At 38.6% G+C, this 17,349-nt stretch overlaps 1 protein-coding gene across 1 annotated transcript in view; it reads right to left on the reverse strand.

Annotated features, from left to right (window-relative positions):
- Positions 1-17,349, reverse strand: part of LOC150081061 (uncharacterized) — a 120,050-nt gene that overhangs the window by 72,817 nt on the left and 29,884 nt on the right. The window contains exon 3 of the mRNA XM_090380903.1: positions 7,438-7,529. Coding sequence (XP_090237029.1) covers positions 7,438-7,529 — 92 coding nt within the window. The remainder of the gene's footprint in view (positions 1-7,437; positions 7,530-17,349) is intronic.

The raw sequence follows: 17,349 nt of genomic DNA on the forward strand, positions 1-17,349 counted from the left end.
TGTTTTACACTTAGTGGGCCACCTTAATAAGTACGTCCAATTAATAACGAGTAGATCCCCTTTAACCATCAGAACAGCCCCGATTCCTCGTGGCACGGGCTCAACGAGGTGTCGAAAGGTTGCCATAGGGATGCTGGTCCATTTTGGCTCAATCGCTTCTCACAGTTATTGCAAATTAGATGATTCTCTATTCCGAAGAACTGGTGGCACCTCATCCCACCGAATGAACTGGATTGAGATCTGGTCACTGCAATATTCTGAATTCAATCTCATGTTTCCAGAACTAATTCTGTACAAATTTAGCCTTGTGATATTACTTATTACCCTGTTAGAAGAACCCATTAGGATGAATACATTTCAGCCATGAAGAGCCGCGCCCAGTTGGAAACAATTTATAGATAAGCTGGCATCCAAGTTTTAATAAATAAATTTTTCTGTTTATACTCCGGCACGACAACCAAGTCAGTAGAGTTTACAATAAATCGTCAATACAAATATTTATCGTATTTAGTAGTCACGGGCTTGAACCCCGGTCCAATCAAGGAACGCGTGCTATGCACTCTCGCTCCTTACCACTGGGCTACGTCAGGCCTTCCTCCATTAATATCACGGAGCCAAATGCACACCACGAAAACACTCCTCATACCATACCATTACACCACCAACAACAACAACCGGCGCTGTTGACACATTGCTGAATGGGTCCGCGGTTATCCTGTTTTCTCCAGATTCTGTTCCTCCCATCAGTGTGAAACTGCAGGATTCAGCAGACCGAGCAACATTTTCCAATCCTCCCTGTATGGTATTAGTGTTTCTAAACTCACTAACTGCATTTGCTTGTTCCTTATCGCCAGGAGTGCAACCGGGCTCGATAGTCGGCTGCGAAACCCATCCATGACAAGGTACGTTTCAGTTGTGAGTTCTGAAATTTCTCTTTGGCTCCATCGTTGTACCGGATTGTTCTTTTACTGAGTGAAGCTTCTCTCTGTTACCCTACACAAGTCGTTATCCTCCGTTGGCCCCTCACATTATCGAACTGTTTCCAACCACAGGATCACCGATGGCTGGATGTTATTGGATTTGTGTGCCTCAATAAAATAAATAATTTCATATTAGGGTTACACAAGAGAACAAACTCGTCTAACCATCTGTTTGTTATATGTTCGTAAACTGCGCGTTGTTTTCTGTCGGTTTGTCTGTTTTTCTGTACGAAAAAACCAGGGGTCTGGAAGTAAAAATCTTGCTGTCTTTGCATTAAACCGACTAACTCAGTCACAGTGTAAAAAGACTCACAAAAGTTCCTCACTGACGAGATTCTAAGCCAAAGCTTTTCCACACAGTGTGGGGAGGGTGGTGATTATAACAACTGTGCTACCTATAAGGATTTGACTGATTACTGATCCAATCTCAATAAGCACTCAATATACAGTCATAAGTTAAAAACCCGGGGAGGGTGGTGATTATAACAACTGTGCTACCTATAAGGATTTAACTGATTACTGATCCAATCTCAATAAGCACTCAATATACAGTCATAAGTTAAAAACCCAGAAAGGTTACATTTTCCGAAATACTCGTATAGACATGCCTGACACCAACTACCATGCATGAAAAGGGCAAGTGATATACTACAATGATACATATATATTATTAGAAATTGTCTTCTGATTTCTTCTTATTTTTTGATTTATTTATTTTCCAGTTCGTGTTGTGCATGCAAGCAAGCAACTTCACTACACTGAAAGTAAGTATTTTGAAATAAAATTTCATTGTGAGTAACATTGGTCTTTGAACCCTGTATTATGACACACTGCAAATTCAACGCTTGTTGAGTGCGGTATTTATCATTCCCTTTAATGTTTATTTTCTGTTATTTACATATTTATCAACAAGAGTTATTTATCCTTACTTTTCAATTTTTATTTCATTTATGCAGAATTTATTCTGCATAAATGAAGTGAGATTATCCATATATCTGCTTACATGAACCCATATTGCTGTTTAGCAATGTACTTAAGTCCCATAAGTAATCATGAGTTGAAAAACCGATGATCTCCATCGAAGAAATTATCGATCTCTATCGAAGAAGAGAGAGAAAGGGAAACAGGACTAAAAAATGCAAACAGGCTGAGATTACAGCTCATGGGGTTTTGTCTATGGTATACAGGAACTTTGCAGGCAGGGATAAGGAAGTGAATAGTTAGGCCGCATATGAAGTACAGTAAACCCTCGATTTAACCGACCCCAATATAACGGATTTCGGATTTAACAGACCGGACAAATAATAATACAGTAATGTACATATTAATCTCGACCATATTTTTTTTTTTAAATTATACGAAACTTCAGTGTTATTCTAAATTAAAAATTAATAATAATTACCTATTTCCATTATTGTTTTGATAATCACCTACTTTTATTTTTATAATCAAATTCAGGAAATTGTTTTTTATTCTTTCTGAAAACGTGTTCAAGTAGCTGTTTTCCCAGATTACAGATAAGAGCAGACGGTGACTTGGGAGCTGAAAGTGACTCGGGACACTAAACTGCAGGTCTACCGACTCGCTTTGTTTCGGTCTCGGTCTGACTCAAGCTATCGTGCGGTCAAGTTGTATACAGAGTGTTTCTGTGATTTCTGAATTGTGACTTTATTTATTAAATAATTTTGCAATCCTTACAATTTAAAAAGGCATCAAGTTATAGAGGAGTTAAAAGAAAGCGTGTGAACTTAAATGTGGCACAGATATTAGAGATAATTGAGAAATTAGAACAAGGCATCTCAGTAGCACGTGTTTGTGAAATTTCCGGCGTAAAAAACAAACTGTTTCTGATATCCGTAAATCAAAGGCCAAATTGCAACATAATTTTATATTGTACAGTACTGTATACTCTACTTTTCCAGTACTGCTGTCCAATGAAAATACGGATCAGGGAGAACATCATTACATTCTATATTACTGCTGCTTTCTCCTATCATTTTCCCATGGTTTTATTAAGTCATTCGCGTAACTTGGGGCTGACTACAATTGATAACTACCACCAACAGTTCTCTTAGGTCCAATGAGATAAGCAGGGGCACGCACATCACACAGGAAGTGATTATGGGGGATACTAAATCGTTGACATTAGTTGCGTAACGTGTTTTGCCAGAACTACATTTCGTACTTTTTTTCATCGATTTCGACATTTCATCATTTTAGCGATTTCGTCATTTCAGCGATTCGTTTAGGAAGGGGAAAAGGAAACGAAAAGTACTATGCGAGTACACTGAGTTGACAGAAATCATGGGATACCTACCTAGTAACGGTTGGCCCACCTTTCGCCCGTATAAGAGCGGTCACAGGGCGAGGCATTGAGTCCACTAATTCACGAAAGCGTTCCACAGGTATTTCCATCCATGCTTGCTGCACCGCTGCCCATAATTCCGTCGTATTCCTGAGTGGACGATCCAAAGCTCGAACGGACCTTCCCACAGCATCCCAAAGATTTCCCACAGGGTTCATGGCTAGTGAATAGGGAGGTAAAATCTGCCGAATGCTCTTTGAACCATGTTCTTGTCACCATGGCTCTGTGGGAAGGCACACTGTCCTGCTGGAAGAGTCCATTGCCCTGTGGGTGGATGATCATCGTGAACGGATGCAGATGGTTTGCAAGGATGGACACGTAACCTGGACCGTTCAGAGATGCGTCTATACGTATCAGAGGTCCCAACGTGTGCTAGTTGAACATGCTCCCCCCAGATAATTCAGGCAGGTGGACCCATCGTCCACCCTGAACAGTTCCTTGTTGAATTGACGGGTACATAGCTTCGTGCGATTTCCACCAGACACACAACACTTTGCCGTCCACTAGAAATAATTGGAAACGGGACTCAACGGACCAGGAGAACCGTTTCCTATCATCCACGGTCCAGTGTGGATGTTCTTTTGCAAAGTTGAGGCGTAGAGTCCTGTGTTGTGACATTAGCAATAGTACTTTGGTGGGTCGGCGGCTCCCATAACCTATTGTGGATAATGATCGTCTGATGGTCTTGGTAGAGACGTAAATTATTGAAGTCGGCATTGATTTGTGTCACTGTCGCTCTCCGGTTGGCTGAAAAAATGCGAGACATTTGTCAACAGCCACGTTCATCCATCACCTTTCTCCGCTCACAGACACAATGAGATGTTATTCCGGAATTGGCGTATTCCCGATACACTCTCACAGATGGTCTGCAAGGATAGTGCAATTTCTGTAACACCTCCGCAATAGAGTGATCCGTGCGTCGGGTCGGTTAACTCACGACGTTTATCCATACTGACATCGAATTACCATTGACGACTACGTGAATTCATTGATGCAGTCAGGGCCAACCCCAAAATTTTTGGGATCCTGTGCAAAACTTATTCTGGGTGTTTTTGTAATAGTAATTTTTTAATTTTTTCAAATTTTGCAGTAAGTAAGGAATAATTAAATTTAAAAATAATTAATTTAATTTATAAGCTATTAAGATGAAAATAAAATATTTCCATATTATATAAACTATTAAGTTTGTGTTACATTATTATTAAAGATTTTATGTCATGTAAATTATTTGCATAAAAAGTGTTTTTGTCTTAATAAATATTAATTTCTTAAAAAATTATCAGTGTACCTAAGTAGCATAAGAACAGTCGATTGTGGTAAGGAATAAAAAAATAGCCTTTTAAAATATTACACATTTTAGTATTTATAATATCACTTTAGTAAATTGTACGATACAATAATAATGACCTGTTATTCTTTATAACGATTTTAATATTTTACAAAACACAGCGACCCTATATGCTGCCAATAAGTGAAATCAATTTGCCGCCCCAAAATATTTGGATTAAAAAATAAAATAAGGCGTAAATAATAATTATTAATTTATTAAAAAAGAAAATAACATATAATGAAACAACACACAAAAACAATAAATTCATTCTGAACTTACCTTGGGAAAAAATTGAAATATAAACAAATTATTTTGTAGCTGCGAAATATAAATATGAAAAACAGATCCAGATAATAAGAAAATTACGTGTATGTATTTATTTCAAATCAATTATTTGCCTGCTCTGTTGAATACCGGTAAACGTTAACTGATCAGATGACTAGCACAACTTCTGGGTATTTGGGATAGGCCGTTGGATAGGTTTTAAGAGTAACACTAAGTTGCAGAATGGTAAACCCTTTGACTCTTAATTCACGCTTAGCAACAGCAGCACTAATTGTATGAAGGCCAGAGATGCGAATAATGCGTTTCCAGTGTAATCCGTTCGATATATTGAAATTTCCTTCGTTCTACAAAAACTATTTTAAATGTTCAATATCAAACGGAACATACACATTCAGAATGAAGTATACGCTCAGAATAATTTTCAAGTCGACTCGAGAAAGTGCTCTTGGAGTGATGATAATGTGGGTAATTAGACATTTAGACGGCGGTAGGGTCGTTGATTATTTATGGTCTAAATAATTATTTGGACCATTTCTGCGCGGGGCCCTATTTGGCAGAACCAGGCGCAGGGCCCTGTTCGACAGAACCGGTTGAACATGCTTGTGGTCGGTGCTGGATCCAGTACACCTATACAGACGAACTCACCAAGTGATGAGTTCGTCCACTAGCGAGAGAGGTGACAGCGTCGCGTTGCCCAGGAACCCCATGAATTTTGTACTTTCAGTACAATGTAGGGTTGCTTTTGGCATTTAGCTGCGGGGCCCTCTAGTGGGCTCCACGTTGCTCCCATCGTCATGAGGGCGGGCAACGTGGCTATAGTAGGAAATGGCGGATCAAGGTTACTCCCTAGGCCTTCTCACTGTATACCCAGTGAGAAGGCCTAGGGAGTAACCTTGATAAATTCTGTCCTTTCAGTGTTATAACATAACTTAACTTATTGTTGATTATTGGCTTAAATCAGATAGTGGAATAACATCAGCAAGTCGATACAATAAAGAAAAAGAGCTGTAAAAGCATCGAATATGTAACCTTAATACAATTTACCAGATAAAAGTAAAAATTACATATGAAATAAAGCAACAGTCTTATTACTGAATTCTTATGCCTTATATGTCTCTTATAGTCTTATATGTCTCCTTGTCCTCTGCTGTTAGTTTTCAGTTCTCGGCCAGTTTAGAAAAAATCTTGTAGAAGATGACATACTTAGCTAAGCTAAATTTACACCAAAAAGAACTTCAGAATGTTCGTAATAAAAAAAGTATAAAAAAAAAGTAAAATAAAAAGTATTATTATTAAATTATCTATGCGGTCTAATCGCCAACACGATTAGACCGCATAGTTACACTACCAACAGTACAGAAATACACAGTGCAGACATATGTAAGTGTCCAGACATTTTACCCATTTACAGCAGAAGGCATCTCAAGGTTCACTTGGCTTCCCACTTCGTACTAACATTATAGAAGAGAATGCCTAGTGAGTGACCTAGATCCGCCATTCCCTACTACAGCCACGTTTCCAACAACAGATCTATGTACTAAATGTGGAGAGGTTGAAGACTAGCAACATGTACTGTATTCATGGCCTACCTAAACGGATTCTAGGGCCAGACTTAGGGAAGCAGTGCCTAATCTTTCCAGTGGTCAAGGGTCCGTGTTGGTGCTAATTACCCAGCATTGCAGTCTTTTACAAAAGAAACTTTTATGAGAAGATTTGTTTAGTCTCAGATGACAGAAATTATTCACGTCTCTGGCCCGAACCCAACTTGATCTGCAATTTGGTGTTTACGACTAACTATCTGGCTGTGTCCTCACCAGTTTATAGAACAATTGATTTTGTTGTAAATGAGCAAATCTCAACTTTTTTTTCTTTTCTTAATACGCCACGGGAACCCCTCTCTCTCTCTCTCTTCAACTCTGGAGTTTGGCCTCAGAGTAATCTTGCCCATCTTTGGTAACATCAGGTGGGTCTGGACGAAAAACCATGCTACCCCCGCCTGAGACCGATCAACTCAGCCACGTTGTGAAAAAGGCCCATTAAAGTTCCTCACGTCATCGACGGGACTCGAACTCAGGTCTTTTCCACCCGGTGTGGGGAGAATGGCGATTCTTCCTAGTCTGCTACCGATAAGGGCATTTTCACTGGAACGGAAGTTATGCTAACAAGTCTAATTACTCATGTCAGCTTTTGATCTCCCTCTGTGAATTGGGGATATATTCGCATATTACCCATCCACAGTGGGCCTTCCACATATGCTCTCATAATTTTGGCTAACAGTTTGATTACCTCCTTTGCTGACACTCTTATAATTAGAAACATTGCCACCCGTAGCCCCATTTTTATGCTAAGCTTCAAGTTCTTTCCCACTTTCCTCTCAGTTATGACAAAATTATTTAGCTTTCTGTTAGTTTCATAAACTTCTGCCATCCCCATCCCTAAAGAGTTCCTGAGTGCGAATGGAGATGCAAAATACTTACTGCTCAGGTAACCTGTCATTAACCTGAGAAAGAACACCAACAGTTAGACCATCGTCAATGTGATTCCTTTCACTGTTAATCTCTTCCTTCCTCTGTTAATATAAATAAAGAAGTGTTTGCTGCTTTTCTTTGCGTTCTTTACCAGAGCCTTCTCATAATCTGCCCTAACCCTTTGTGACTTGATTATAGATTAGTTTATATGTACCATGGGCTTCTTTATCACGTGATAATTTAAATGCATCCCATACATTATTCTTCTCTGCCACAAGTCTCCTTAGTTCATCTGACATCCATTTATGTCTAAGCCTTGATTAGTATTTCTTTGTTGATATGAAAATTCTTGTTGCCTTTACAATTAATTCCTGGAAAGCTTCACATTTAGAATTTGCTATTAGTGTCATCATCAGCTGGTCCCACTGCACAGAATTAAAAACTGCTTGAGACCACTATAGTCACCATTACTAAAGCAAAGAACTATGCCTTTACCCTTGAAAGCAGCTATATCTTTAAATAAATCCTACATCGGTATCTCTGTTATCGCTGCCATCCAGTGGGTCTTTTACCTGCAGATTTTTTAATGCATAAAAAATCAACGCTGATAATCAGATCAATATTATTCTATCTCTTCTTACCTCTCTAACATGCTGCTGTAGAAAACAGTCGTCCACAAAAATCTTGTTAGAGTGTGAGTGATCAACCCACAAGTTCCACTCGAAAATTAAAATCTTTCAAAATAAAGACATTCTGATTTACTCTGTATAGTTGTTTGTTATACTCATCAGAGTCATTGAACCTATAACACACTCCTACTCTTATTTTGGCTTTCCTGTGCTCATATCACACCAAACTAACTTAACATTCATGTTGACTGGATGCACTGCCTTAGATTTAATATGCTTCTTAACCAAGAGCATAACTCCTTTCTCTCCTCCAGTCCTGTCTTGTCCTTTCTGTGCAAATTGTACTCCCCATATTTAAATTCTGTATCCCTTATGTCTGTGTGACACCATGTCTCCGATATTCCTACGTCTGCATTTGATGACTTACTCAGTACTTTAAATTCTTCAAATTTATCTGCTATGCTTTTTGAATTAGTGGACCTGCTCCTGTTCTTATTTTTACTTACCCTAATACAGCCCGTGCATTTATTTATTCCGTGGTAACCCACAGCAGAGCTTGAAATCCCCAATGCTTTTCAGGGTGTTGCACATTCCAATAGAAGCAGTGCAAGAATCACTTTCACCTCTGCCTGCGGCTACTATTCATCCATTCCGCAGTGAATCCCCCCAGGGTAGTCATTTTTTCGACCCACCTAATACTGCCTCGATAGCATCAGCGAATATTCTTGTAGAATTAATTGACAAAGCTCTTTACATGGGCTCCCTTTTACCGTGTTGGAACAGAATGGCACTTTCAAATTTAATGCCAACTCGCAAGCTTTTTCCAGCATTGCTATGTAATTGACAAGTAAATTCTCAGATCTCCAAAAGACTCGAAGATAAAAAGACTGAAGAATGAATATAATATAACACAACACAACACTAGAATTTTTGAAGAAAGATTGCTGAATTCTGAAACGGTGATTATATAATTTAGATAGTTTTCTTTGCAAGCGATCGAGAGTCCACTCATCTGTCATTCAGTAATACCAACATCGTCTGTCTTTTACAGAAGGTTTACAGAAACTATTTTATATTAGTGGATCCAGGATATCACTACTCCACCAAAAAGCCATATTTTTAGACATTTGCTTTGAAGACAATGATTGAAGAATTGACCTATTTAGCATACAGCTCATAGCTAAGTTGTATTCCACATAGGAGTATGGCACAAAATTTAACAATTGACAACCAGTAAAAGCATATTGTCGACCAGTGGACAATAAACTTAAACTAGACCTGTAAACATTAATCGTGAAGAACTGTACGATATTGGTCCTTGTCTGAAACTTTCACCTCGAAGTCTCTTAGGACTTACAACAAATGGAAGTGTCAAAGAATACAAAAATTGAAAATGCAGTAGTACAAAATAATGGCTGTGAAGTGTTTTAGCCACAAATTGCAAAGGTATACGGTCGATTCTTGCTCACTTTCTTGTCACGACAGAGATATTGAGCCAGAATTGACATTTTTTTACTTCAATTTCAATGGGCATGTCAACAGCAAAATAGTTATTGAAGTTTAAAAAATCTCAGGAAGTTTAAAAGGAGAAAAACAGAGATTCTTGCTGCTGCTTCAAGCTGATGGGAAAATCAGAATACAGCGAAATAACATGTGTCTGTGGATCAATGCTGTTTTTGCCACCACCACCACCACCAGCAGCAGCAGCCGTGTTTCAACAATGGTGGGGAGTGTTTTCGTAGTGGATATTGAGCCCCCTCAGTGGAGCAAACAACATTTGGTAGCTGAAAACTGTTTCCAATAATGCACCATGTCACGATATCGGAAATGTACAGGACTAGTCCCAGGAACATGAGAGCGAATTCAGCTTATGCTTATTGTGGTGGTCTCCCCATCCGTCAGAACTCAATCCAATTCAGCCCTTGTGGGATGAAGTTGAACCAACTCTTTGGAGTAGAGATCCCAAACCATCCAATTTGGACCATCATCCCCATGATGAATCCAGGCTGTTATGGGGTCTAAACGATATAGGGGGAACCTAGTAGTTATTAGGTAGGTGTACCTACTCAACTGGTATATGGTCTGCTTTTTAACTCATGACGTGCGAAAACAGTTTAAATCTTCTGTCTTGATTGATTCCAATACCTATTTCATGCTTTTTTATTTACTTTGTTTCATTTTTCTGTAGCTTCCAGATAAAGAGGCATTTCTGCTATCAGCAAGTGCCGTAAGTATTAAAATTTTATAAAATCGTAATTTAATTTTTTTTTTTTTTGAAATGTTTCAGTTTATTAGATTGTTTAAAGTCAAACAGCCATGCTGCTATACACAAGACTGTTCATAGTGTATACAGAGTGGCAAGAAAATTATATCCCTATTTATATATGATTAATTGTATAAAATTAACTCGTGGCCTGAGATACCTATGTAAATATACTGTTTTCCTTTTTTCTTTTGTTTTTGGAATGGGGATTGTAAATTAACTATAGTTAACTGTGTCTTAACCGCCAAAGCAACGTAGGCTATGAGGCATCAATATGCTGTGACTGTAACTGCATGTGTTCTTTCGTCGATTCTCTGTTAGCTGGGAGAAAAGCCCGAGTTTCCGGAAGAAAAAAACATGAGATCTTTGCCTGAGATCGACTATCGCTGATATTATGAGAAAAAAAAAATCCTCAGGTCATTAACAGGATTTGAACTCTGGCCTCTTCCACCAACGTGGAAGGATACCAATGTTCTATCCAAGGATGGCGACGAGCACACATTTGTAATTATTTACTGAATTAAATATACTAAACACACTGCTCAACAAAATTAACAGAACCAATTTTTTTTTCATGGATATTTCATTGTGAACAGTGTCACCGAAGGCAAATACACTGCTCGACAAAATTAACAGAACATGTAGAAAACAGTGTAAGTCTTGAAGCTAGCGATGAAGCGAGACACAATTTGGTATGATAGCGTACCATATAATAATAATGAAATGAGGTGACAGCGAGAAACTTCGGACAGCTATAAGGGACATTTACAGGGATTGTATAAGAATTAACAAAAAGGTTCCATTACAGAAGTCGACAGAAAACCTCCAAATTATGGTTGCATGATATAAGTACGGCATATAATCCAGTCTAACAGCTAAACAGACCTGACTGCGGTAAACTATGCTCGATATAAAGATGTCTATGAGATTCTGTGGCAACAAATCCCATTCTTCCACCAGCGCAGACTTTAGCTCACCAAGTGATCAAGGAGTTGGCTCTCAGCGTGCAATGCGACGCCGTTCGATCGGATTTAGGTCTGATGATCGTGCTGGCCAAGGCAGTCGTTGGATATCTTCAGTTTCGCCTGAAGATATCCAACGACTGTCACTTGAGCTCAATGTGCAATGGCATTGTAAAGAAAATCTTGGCCAACTGAATCCCTAAAAATCGGCACACAGGATTTCAGATCCGTTCTCGGTACCTCTGCGCACTTACGGTACCCCTATCAAAAACACGAAGAGGGGAGCAGCCGTTGATCATTATTCCGCCTAACTAGAGAACACCGTCTGCACTGTAATTGTCCCTTTCTCTGATAAGAAAGGGACACTTATGGCGGAAGCAGTGATGTTGGAGGGATGGTATCGCATTCCTCGTTGTCTCCGGATGAAATGACGTTTGGAATCTGTTTGTACGCTAAAATGGGACCCATCAGCCCTGCACTCCATTTTTCAGGGACCAAAGTCACGTGTCCATGTAAGCAGTTTCGATGAGCTCTCTGGTGACTTCCGGTTATTGCGATACAAACCACTCGCTTCCTGATTGGAAAAGAGTCGTCTCGTCTGATGAATCAAGGTTCTAGCTCGATCCTGCCAATGGACGATGTATATTCGATGACGAGTAGCTGCAACCAGATTGCACGATTGGACAAAATCAGGTGGGCGGCCATGGTATCATGGTTTGGAGGACATTTTCAAATGACATTACATCACTCCCTTCTTCCCCATTGAACACATCATCACCACTAAATCCTACCTCTGCACTGAACAGTGTACGTACATATAACACAGTTCTCCCAAAGAGACCTTCCCTCTGACTGCAGGAAATTGTACATGAACGTGAAATATGCAAATATTTTGTCTTATAAACACGTTCAGTGTTCAGTTCGAAATTCATTTCTAACATGAATGTCTTTTGGCGAGTATGCGAAAAAAACTAACAGAGTTTCAGCTGGGGATGAGAGCTGAATTCCACGTGTGAAAAATACCTGCGTACGCTATTTATTTCTTTGAATTAATACATAACTGCAAATATCATGCCATATTTTCGTATAATATATACCAAATTTTTAATTATTATTCTTTCTTTCAGCGTGCACTCATTGGGGCGATGGTCATAAATAAAGCACAAACAGATTGTTTTCTGAAATATAAATTAAACTAATGTAAGTTCAATATAATGTTGTCCAGAATGCATAATATTTTGTATCACTTAATAAACATAAAAAGCCTTAACGGAACTTATGTCTAAATAATCTTTGAATTTAGTAAATTAACCCATAATTCCTTTGAAATGAGAACATCGAATAAGAGATTCTGTAGGATCATGTCAGGTGTTTATGGATTTAATATGAGTTCTCATTGTATTTATGTAATAAAATTCTTTTATAAATATAAACTGTTTGTTTCTCTGCCTGCCACAGTAAAACGCAAACAACGCACGAATGCTGTTTGTATACAGGTGATCACTTAAGTATTGGAATTGACCTACCTTAATTTAAATATTCATCGCAGAGGGCTGCCGGTATCCTCTCCTTTTCGAAATAATCTCCTTCGAAGTGTATACTTACATAATCGATGATCAACTCACTCCTCGTAATCATTTCTTGAAAAGCCTTTTCAGAATGGTCGATGTGAATACAGATTCGACTGCGTCTGTGACACATGAAAGTTTTACTTATCTTCAAACACTTGTCTCCATAAAGCTTGGTCATGTTTCTGACACTGTGTAGCACTACATCGAACACAACAAAACTTGCTCAGGGTTCAAATATGCTGCTCACAAAACAGTTCAAGTCTAACAGTATGTAACTTAAAGCCACTTTAGCAAATTACCAGACATGTCAAAACTGGCAACTGTGTTAGAGCGTTCCACTGCCATCTACCGGTAGCTTGACAAAATTTGAGTGGTTAAAGGGTGGCACTACTATTCTGCTATAACTTGTCAAGAATGTTTTGTAATTTTATTAAAAGACGACTGTACATTACTATAGTAATTCTGGATTCTGCTTATGATTGCTTTCATCCCGACTTCAGCATTATCTTGCTTTCTTCCTCACTTGCATTAACATCTTCATTCACCCTACTAAACTTTCTAGTATGTCAACAGAGAAAACTTAACGAAAAAAAAAAAAAGCACGAAAAAATTGTTCTGCTTGGAATTAGAACCATGTGATGTTGAAGAGCTGTTGGTGGCATATAGTTGCATAATGTTTTGTGGAAGGCGCCACCCATGGTGGCGCATTATGGCCACAGATACTGAAGCACCTAATAAATCCCCAAACAAACAAACCACCCATGGTTGCTCACATCTGCACCATGGTACCTTGTGTAGATGTACAGAACCTCTGTGAAAGCCAGAAAAATGCAATGTCTCAAAACTCAAACTATTATATTAGGGCCACCTGTAATTTCTCTCATGTATATATTTTGTCTGTAAATTGCTTGTGTTCTGTGGTCGAGTTGCCTGTTTTGCTGGACGAGAAACCCCCAGTTTCTTGGGGTAAACTTCAGCACATCTATGCTACAACTCTCTTTCCTCAATTTGAATTTATGCCCTCGCAGGCCATTATTCTGAGCAAGAGGAAGAATCCCGTCAGCATTGAGCATGCTCAATACAACTCAATCAGATCACCTTGGAGGTGCCTAGCCTCCAGACACTGCAGTTTGCAAAACTTAGGCCTTTCTTTGTAAGAGCAACCCTTTGTTACATTCACTAATCTTGTTGACCTTCTCTGTACTCGTTCCAACAGCTCTACATCTTTCTTAAAATGAGGCCTCCAGACCTGTATACAGTATTCAAGGTGTGGCTTGACCTTTGCCTTATACAAGGGGATAATCACCTACTTATCCCTGCTAGAAAAATTTCTCTATATCATTGACAAGACACCATGAGCTTCTTTTGCAGACCGTCTGCACTGCTCAGAAAACTTCATATCTGCCTGCACAATTACCCCCAGGTTGTTTTCACTCCCTACCACTGTCAGTGTAGTACTACACAATTGATACGTTACTCTGGTGTTACTGCTTCCCACATGTAGTACTTTACATTTGTCAATGTTAAACTTCAGTTGCCACCTATCAGCCCATCTGCTCAACTTTTCTAGATCCTGTTGCAGCAGCGTACTGTCATTAGTGTCATTGACGGTACGCTGTGTCATTGCCGACCTTTGTATCATCTGCAAACTTGGACATTAAGCCTGATATACCATCATCAATATCATTTATAAATACAGAAAACAACAATGGACCCAACACTGAACCCTGAGGGACTCCACTAATAACAATAGTCCATGAAGAGCAGTGTTCATTGATTACCACCCTCTGTCTTCTACTACTCAACCATCCCTTTATCCATAGCAGTAATTTGCCTTCACTGCCACTCTGTTCCAATTTGTGCAGCAGTCTTCCATGTGCAACAGTATCAGAAGCCTTTCTAAGATCCAAATTATTCTTTGCATCCAGTTCCTTTGTGACTACCTCATAGTATCCAATCGAATTGGTCAGACAAGGCTTCCCCTTTAACAAACCCATGTTGTGTCCGAGCTATAACTGAAGTCTTGTCTAGATGATCCTGCAGTGCTTCTTTAACCAGTGCCTCAATTAATTTCCCTGGAATAGAAGTTAAACTAACACGTCTGTAATTATCTGTGTGTCTCTTTGATTCTCCTTTGCGGATTGAGGTCACATTTGCATATCTCCAGTCCATGGGTACCTACCTTGAGTCCAAGGAAGCTCTCATATGAATACGTAATGCTAGATAAACAAAGCGCGTGCACGAAGTTTATCTAGCATGACCACGCTAAAACTGAAGCTTCTTTTACCACAGTAAAACAAGCTTCTGTTCCGTATTTTAGTATTAGTTATGTATTACCACATAACACGCATCTCTCTTCTTCCATTGGCTAAATAAATATCACTAGTAGGAAAATTATTTTAATATATAGAAATATATATTATTATATCATACTGTATATTTTCATTTAAAAATATATACCGTATGTGTTATATATATATATATATATGTTGATACAAAATGAGTTATTTTTAAATGAAATCTGTGCCACACCCACGAGCCTGATAACCTGAGTAGATAAAATCTGCACAAGTCTGATTTGAATGAGCTATTAGATGGCTTGCACGCAGGCCCATAATTACATCCAATGCCAGTAAGCAATAGGCAAATAAAAGGAGACTTCTGCATCATAACTATCACTAAACAAGGTACGTGGCATCATATCTCAACAAGTGAAACCTCTGAAAGCATAAGTTGTTAATTACGCAAAAGTTCTTTTTACAGTACAGTATATGAAAAAAAAAAAAAAAAAAACCACCAACGTCCATACAGCACTCAATCTTTTGACAATACATCTTGCCAAGGGAGAATATGCTATAAGTAAATGAGTCATTAGATGATTATTACATTCAGTACATGAAACGTTCTTTTCTTCCAATTCTAATTTGAAATATCAATGCGAGCAAAGCAGTGTTAGTTGATGGCACATTTTCATTTTGCCCGATTCTTGCCATTTACAGTAATATCCATTACCAAAACTGCGAAACAGTGTTATACGGGACTAAGAACCGGTACAAAAAGGGGGGTTATGTTCCAAAAGCTAACAAAAATACACCATTCCAGATTTCGTGTACCTTCCGCTCAGTTTAAAAAATCAGTAATCTGGGGTTGTTTGCTTTTGCTTGATAGATCTTTGTAAATTTCGTATGGAACTAAGCATTTTTGAAACTCCCTTTTGAACTTTGGGCTGCTTTCAGTCGGAGAATCTGCATTCAAAAAATAAGGTTCTAATTGCTCGGCTAACTTCTTGCCTTCCTGTATGCTTTTTAGTGTAAAATTTGGAAGTTCAGAATTTTCATCTGTTCTATCATCCTCTGAATTGATTTGGTTTACCTCCAATGTCATTTCCACCAAATGGCCTTTGCCAGACTCTTTTTCCACCAGTAATTCTTGAACGTTTTCAGTAAACATCTTTTTTTTTTTTTTTTTTTTTTTTTTGAGCACCAGCGACAAAGGCCATGTTGCTCCGTGTATACTGCCTGTAAATTGCATATGTTCTGAAGTCGATTTTCTGTTTTGCTGAGCGAAAACCCTGAGTTTCCGGGAGCTAAAACTATTCTATCCTCGCCTGGGACAGACTAACTCAGTCACGCTGCGAAAAAGACCCATAAAAATTCCTCCCATCATCGACGGGATTCAAACTATGGTCTTTTGCACCCGGTGAGGGACGGCAATTCTACCAACTGTGCTACCCAGGAAGGCTTCGGTAGTCATATCAAAACCTTCCCATCCTACCGACTTAGCAAGTGTACTATCGCATCGATTAGGTTTTCTGCCGGTTCGACCATATTTCCTGAATAAACTGACTCTGGCCATACATTTTTCCAACACTCATTTAATTTTGACGGTTTCACTTCTTTGAGGAATGAAGTCAATAAAATCCACGATTGAAAAATGTTTCCATGCCTCCAACACTTCAATAGATTCGGAATCAATTTTTTAAAAAATTCGTTGTAACGATTTTCTGACGTAACGAGTTTTAAAGGTAGATATAATGCCTTGATCTTATCGCTGAATTAAAGAAGTCGTGTTAGGTGGTAAGAACATTACTTCAATATTTGGATGGCTTGGCACGTTATCCAACAGTAATAAAACTTTGAAATATAGATTTTTCACAAGTTCAATAGCACAAAAACTAACACGGGGATTTCCCAATATTTTTTTTTTTTTTTTTGCATGACTAGCGAGTCAACAGTAGGGACTCACAAAAAAGAATGGAAATGTTGAAAAATTACATCCAATATGATAGCAGGGTTTTTCCCGCACAAATGCTCAAAAATACCGTGTCATGCGAGGCTTTCCACAATTATCTGTTATATAACTACTGTGTTGTGCGAGGATTGCCGCAATTTATCAATCATGTTAGAGCTAAACCGTGTTGTAGCAATACCGTGTTATACAGGGGGTTGCCTGTATATGTTTTGTGATCATAATTTCATGAGCAACATGACATTTTT

The sequence above is a fragment of the Mastigoproctus giganteus genome, chromosome 9, assembly GCF_048544385.1.
Source record: "Mastigoproctus giganteus isolate SK-2022 chromosome 9, ASM4854438v1, whole genome shotgun sequence".
Lineage (NCBI taxonomy): Eukaryota > Metazoa > Arthropoda > Arachnida > Uropygi > Thelyphonidae > Mastigoproctus > Mastigoproctus giganteus.